Below are 6,832 nucleotides of genomic sequence, written 5' to 3' on the forward strand. Positions count from 1 at the left end.
GTAGGGAAATTGTGACTTGCCTATGATGACACAACTGGTAAGAAATAAAACCAGGACTAGACCTGGGGTTTCTGATTCTTGGCCCTGAGACTTTTCCCTGTCTTCACCCCAATTAACTAATCATGTAGTTCTCAGGAACTACTGGATTATAAAGGAAGGTCTCCTGTTGTTGATGGATCGGCCTCCCAACGGGACTGACAATGAGCCTTTTGTGCCTGTCTAGGACAGGTTCTCAAACCGCTACAGTGGACCCCGTGAAGGGAGGTTCACAGGGCTGGCCGAGGGCTCGCCACCCAGCACCCCATCCACCCCTGCCCACCAGGAGCCTACCAGCCCGCGTGGCACCAGAGGCCACCAGTCGCTGGAGGCCCTTCTTCTTGAGGATGACGCTGCTGCCGATGAGGAAGCTGGCCAGGATGGCCAGCCCCAGGCCGACATAGAAGCTGTAGTTCTGCCTGAACCTCTCTTGCCAGCTGTTGGAGATGCTGGGCTTGGGGCTGAGGTCACCGACGATCTGGCACAAGACTTGTTGGGAGGAGCAGTACAGGCTGATTAGGGAACCTACGGAAGACCACGGTGAGAGTCATGCTGGGGACATTTGCATGCAGGCTAGGGACATTTGCATGCAGGCTAGGGACCTTATCTTCGTGAACTCATCAAGTGCTTCCATCCATGTGTCAGATAAGTGCTGTCTTTGATTCCCATTTCATAAATGTGGAAATGGAGTCCTTGCCTAAGAACACAGGCTGTCTGACTCCAGAACTCCAGCACCTCACCACTAAGCCAGACTGATGCCCCCCACACACCGCGCAGGGTCCCCACAGCTCTCAGGCCTCATCGAATCCAACCTCCCGGCCTCCACAGGAATCCCCTCCCAGCCTCTGGGCACATGGGCCTCCAACAGCTCAGGATCATACAGGGATCCTCCCCTCCCAGAGGCCTCTTCACTTACGTATCCCTAACTGCAGCCACAGTGCAGAGTCCTGACAGGTAACAGGAGGGAGTGAGGCTGGAGCCCACAGCCCCTCCTAGGCCTGAAGATGATGAGACACGAGCATCCTTGTTTGTCAGAACCGACCATCCCCAGGCCTTACTTCAAAGACCTCTGGTGCTTGTGGTCAGGGCTGAGGCCTCCTTCAGGGCTCAGAGAGATCAGTGTCCCTGCCACCCCATGCAGGATCTGTCTTTAGCTCTCCTTCCAAGTCCTAGAGTCCATGAGAGTCAATCAGTTCTCATGCCCTTGAGCCAGCACACCCTTGCTGGCTCTTCTGGCACAAATACCAAGGACAACAGGACAAACTTGGGCATGAGAGGCAGACCCTCAGTCAGAAGAACTAAGCTGCCCAAGTTCAAGGAATCAGTACAAAGCACAGGCAATAATCCTCTGGTACTCCCAGGGCCCACCACCCTGGGGCTTCTCAGGAGCATCCCTATCATGGAAACGGCAGAGTGGACATGCCCAGGGTTTTAGCTGAAGAAACCGGGGCCCTGGTAAGCTTGGTAACCTGCCTAAGGCTACACTGGTGGTAAGTGGTGAAGCCAGAATTGCTTCCCTAGCCCGTATAATGGCGAAGTTCATGCTCTCAGTCACCAGCGGCCCCCGCCCCCACACACACAACACACACACACACACACACACACACACACACACAGCAGGTGGCAAGGGGGATGGGGTGTCATTTAGCCTCTTGAAGGTTACCTTAAAACATGAGCTCCATGCTAACATTTAAAAATCAGGAGATTTCCCATGAAAGTCCAGCTTCAGGGCTGCCTTTGCTTACTCTGCCGGGCACACGGTCCCAGAGGCAACAGTAAGCTGTGGCTCGGCAGTGGTTTTACCCCTAGGCAGGACGTGCTCTTTGCGATTCCCCTGAGTCCACACGCGGCTCCCTTCAGTCATTTTTGTTATGTGCTCGGCCCCTAATAAGCATCTGAGTTTGTGACCTTTGGTAGAAGGTCTTTTTCAAACTGTGGGTCACAAAGACCCAGGCTCATGTGCCAAGGATGTAGGCCTGGGCCAGGCACTTCTCCTTGAACCAAGCTAGATCTCTAGGCCTGCACTAGAAGGGCCCAAAGTCCAAAAGGTCAGGCAGCTTTAGCTTTGGCATATCTAGAGCACGGAGTGGCATTCTGGCGTAACAAAGTCAAGGGCACACTGTTGACCTTTCTTCCATGGCACAGAAGCATGGAACAGCAGAGCTGGAAGAGCCCTTAGAAGGCATCCTTTCTAACCCTCTTTCTTTTCAGCTGGGGAAACTGAGGCCCTGAGATGGGGAAGGATTTGCTTGAGTCTCATAAAAGCCTGGTGGCAGAGCTGGGTCTGGAACCCACCAGGGGATGCCCATGTGTCTTCTGCAGTGGGAGACCTCTCTTTCCAACACCTGCGTCACAATCCAGAGAAGACGAGACAAGAAACCATCTGGGTCCCTAATCAAACTTGTTCTGACTGCTCACTCCTGTTCCTCAGTTAGGGCAAGAGTCAAATCCTGGGAGTTCCCTGAGTTCAGGAAAAGAGCCAGAACCTGGGAGGATGTGGGCCAAGGAGGGCGACTCCCAAGAGGAAGGCCAAGCCCATTTCCACCCCCTTCCCCCGCCCTCCTGAAGGTTCATCTCCAGCAGGTGGAGCCAAAGGGTGGGCCTGGCTCTTTGGGGGAGGCTTGAGGCATCCAAGGGGCACAGTGCCCTCCATCGAGTCAAGTCCTCCCACAGGGGTAAAAAGAAAAGGAGAGGGCTGATGGCCAAAAGGAAATCCAGTTCTGAGGAGGGTGCTTGCTCATCTTGACAAATGGGTGTTGGGCCAGATGATTCCTGCTTCTCTTCCTGAATATGCTAAGACTGGGGAACATGTTTTTCCCCAGGGGAAGACGAGGCTGAAAATGGACTGCATCATTGTTCAGAAAACCAAGGCCAGCTAACACCCAACAGGCCCGCTTTGAAAGCTTCACTGGAGAAGAGACGTTAGAAAAACAGGGATATCCCACAGGCTGCATACCAAGACCAGGTAGGAAAATGGAGAAACAGAAAGGAGATGAGCACAGTACAGGTTTTAGAATCCAAGAGCCCTGGTTCTATATTCCATTTCCCCACTGTATTACCTTGAGCAAGTTCATCAGACTTTTCAGAGCCTCATTTTCCCTACTTCCAGAATGGTGACAGGAAGGTAATAATATCTACCTGCCTGCTAGAGTTGTGTTAAGGATTAACTGGGATAATGCAGGTAAAGAGCCTAGTCCACTACGCAGCTTCATAATAAGAACTTGAGCATAAAGCCCAGAATCTTTCCTTATCCTTTCCTGGGTTGTTCTTTCCCTCCTTTTCCTAAAAGGTGCATGTGGGTTTGGGGGTGGTGAGTCTCTGCGCCCTCTACCCTGTCTTTGGTGAGCCCCAGGGGGACAGACCTGGGCAGGTACTAAAATCTGAAGCAACTATACATAAAAGACACCCCCCCCCCCCCCCACATTGCTTGTTATTTTCTGCCCTCCCGTCTAATCTCCTTCCTTCCAGCAATAGAATGACTCCTGCCACCCCCCCCCCCGCCCCCGCCACACACACCTCTTGGTAGACCCGCTCCAATCGATAAATCCCGCCTCTTCCCTCCCACGCACGTCCCCCTTTCTCCCATTCCCCCCTCAGCTACCCAGCTCCAAAGAGGGGGAAAGCCAGAACCCTGCTCCTTCCCAAGACGGGCCTGAGAACTGGGTGGGGGACGACGCATGAGGACCCCCTCCCCCGTTTCGGTCCCCCTGGCAGGAGAGGACGCAGAGGAAAGGAGCAGCAGGGAGGGAAGGCGAAGCGCAGAGCGCACGGGGTCCCCTCTGGCCTCACGCACCGTTCTCGCAGCTGGCGTTGCTGGCCGGCAGCTCCATGGGGCGGACTGTGCCCCGGCTCCCCGGCTCCGGAGCAGGTGGCTGAGATTTGTCCCCCGCGTGGCCGGCGTGCGAGGAGCAGCCGGGGTCGGACCTGGGGGTGGGGAGAATGACGCGCCCCAGAGGGGGAGGGTCCCCGGGGAGGAGCCGCCCGGCCTCTTGGGCAACTCCGTGGGCCTGGGGCCCTGTGCTCGAGTTGCCCGCGGAGGGGCGCATGCCCGCCGGGGGCGCGGAGGCTGCCCGGATCCCGGAGAGGATCCCCAGGCAGGAGGCGAGGGGGCGGGTCCCCGGGCGCCGCCTCTCCTTGAGACGCCAGACCAGCACCTAGACAGTTGATGGGCTCCAGCGTGGCTGGAGAGGGGGCAATTTTCTGGCTGAGGTAGAAGTGGGAACGTGGGGACTAAAAGGGGGGAACTGCTGCCAGTTGGGGCTCTCTCGGGCCATGGGCATCCAGGACACTGGGTTTTTTTCCTTCCTGCCTGCCTTCCTGGCTTCCTACCTCCCTGCCTTATTTAAATATTCATTTAACGTAGGTCTGATCTGTACTGGGGTACTAATATGCAACAGCCACAGCCACATAGTAGGTGCTCAATAAAGGGCGATACATATATGTTGAATGAATGGGTGATACAAGCTTGGTAAATTGAATGAAAGAAGGAAATGAAGTAATTGGAGACCAAAATGAATCAAACACATTCCCTGTCCCCCAAGAACCTTATATATTATTAATAGGGGAAACAAAATGGGATCAACTATCTAGAGACTGGTGTTTTCCAAATCACCATCAAAAAGAAAAATGGTGGTGAGGCTTCCCTGGTGGCGCAGTGGTTGAGAGTCCGCCTGCTGATGCAGGGGACACGGGTTCGTGCCCCGGTCCGGGAGGATCCCGCATGCCGCAGAGCGGCTGGGCCCGTGAGCCCTGGCCGCTGAGCCTGCGCGTCCGGAGCCTGTGCTCCACAAAGGGAGAGGCCACAACAGTGAGAGGCCCGCGTACCGCAAAAAAAAAAAAAAAAAAATGGTGGTGATGGAAAGTATATTTGTTACTGTGGATGCTAGTAACAAAAGTTCGAGAAACACTGAGCTGGACCTTAAAAACACTTGTGTTTTGCTTGCTAAAGGCCAGGCACAGCTGTTAGTGCTGAAAAATCCCAGTTCATTTAATCCTCATGACAAACTTACTTGTAGCTTTATGATTTATAGAAAGGAAACTGAGGCACAGAGTGAGCTAGTAACTTGCCCCGGGGTCCTAGCTAGGAAGCAGAAGAGCCAAGATGAAATGCATGCTCCCCGCAGCCACACCAAGCCTGGCATTTTACGCTGAAATAACTCTGCTCCCAAGTAGTGAGGACTGCCAAGAAAATAGTGGTGGGGGCCGGTAGGTCACTGGCCTTCTGGAGGAAGTAGCTTTTAAAAGTAGTTATTTACTGAGTCTTCACTCTGGGACAGATACTGTACTAAAGGCTTACAGGCATTATCTCATTTAAGCCTTCTGTGAGGCAGGTGCTCATCTCCATGGTACAGATGAGGGAAAACGGTATTAAAATTATTTTGATTATGAAGTAATTTTGAATTTACAGAAGAGTTACAAAAATATTTCACAGAGTTCCCATATACCTGTCACCAGCTTCCCCTAATAACATTTTGTATAGGAATAGAAAAAGCCATATTTTAAACACTGATAAACTACCCCCGCCCCCTCCCCACAAGGTCCCATAGCCAATAACTGAGGGCGCCAGGAGTAAACAGAGCTGCTATATCCTCACCCGGTCTCCCAAGCCACCATCCTCCACCCTCTGCTGGTGGCCTTCTAGCTGGGCCTCAAAGGGAGGGTCCTCGCAGCATGTGGCTTCCCTTAACTTGCTGGATGACTTTAAAAAGTCACCTTCTCTCCAGAAGGATCAGTTTCCTTATCTGTCAAATAAGACAGCCCTTCCTGCTCCTTTCTGTGTGTGTGTGTGTGTGTGTGTGAGTGTGTATCTGTGTCTGTGAACCACCATGGGGTCCAGGGTGGGGTGGGTAGGGCAGAGGTTAGAAAGGAAAGGGAAGCCATAGGTCTTGCCCATATACCAGATCCAAGTTCATGTATCTTTACCCCTAACACCCAGGCCTGTCCCTAACCTTGGAGGGATGTGGCACCAGAGTTCAAATGGACGTGAATACTTCCGAGACCAGCATGAGTACTTTCAAGACACAAAGGAGCCGGAAACTGGAGACTGGCCCCACTGGGAAATGATACTGCATTAGAGAAAAATCAATGTAACCATGCCACCTGGGAGGGAGGACTTGACAAGGAATTTACTTTGTCTTTTCTCTTACCTAAGCATTTCTGCTGCCCAGATCCCACTTGTGCTATAAAAGAGTGTCCATCTCTGAGGCTGGCCAAGGTACAACCCTCAAACACTCACTGCATTCAAACTCCAGCGCTTTTGTTCCAAGGACATAGGATGAGAGAGATGGAGTGCTTTGCATTGGCCTGGGCTTTTTAAGTCACAAGAGAAGATGTTTGGTTATAGTTGCCTTGTGCCAGAGATGGGCCTGGATCTTGCGAGACTTTAATACATTAATTGTATATGTGTTTGTGATCTGTGGAGCTGCTAAAGTTCAGGGTAGCGGGCAGGGGCCTCTTTGCCCAGGTTAAGGACAATACTGAGTTCACCCTGTGATTTGAGACAGGGCTTTTCAGAGTTAGGTGGATTTCATGTTTCAGGGCAATGGGCCGAGGTGGAGGGAACTGGGATCTATTGGAGGGCCTTCTATACCTTCTCTGGGCCTCAGGGTCCCCATTTGTTCTAGGAGGGGGTGGGGCCTCCCCAGGGCTGGCATCGAGCATCCCGAGCATCCCGGGAGTGCAGACATAAAGGGCCCCATTGAACTGCAGGCTCCTCGGCTGCTGTCCTGACAAAGCCCTTTTCTCCCTGAGCCACAAAAGCCCTGTCAGGTAGGTAGCAGGGCCTGCAGCATTGTCT

The 6,832-nt window shown here is 53.1% G+C and overlaps 1 protein-coding gene across 1 annotated transcript in view; it reads right to left on the reverse strand.

The window, feature by feature from the left end:
- The window catches only part of NIPAL4 (NIPA like domain containing 4), a 14,052-nt gene extending 8,672 nt beyond the window's left edge, over window positions 1-5,380 (reverse strand). Inside the window, 4 exon segments of the mRNA XM_007447132.1 lie at window positions 331-561; window positions 3,830-3,955; window positions 3,958-4,102; window positions 5,333-5,380. Coding sequence (XP_007447194.1) covers window positions 331-561; window positions 3,830-3,955; window positions 3,958-4,102; window positions 5,333-5,380 — 550 coding nt within the window.
- Between the last annotated feature and the right edge of the window lie 1,452 nt (window positions 5,381-6,832).

This window comes from Lipotes vexillifer, unplaced genomic scaffold, assembly GCF_000442215.2.
Source record: "Lipotes vexillifer unplaced genomic scaffold, Lipotes_vexillifer_v1.1 scaffold194, whole genome shotgun sequence".
Taxonomy (NCBI): domain Eukaryota; kingdom Metazoa; phylum Chordata; class Mammalia; order Artiodactyla; family Lipotidae; genus Lipotes; species Lipotes vexillifer.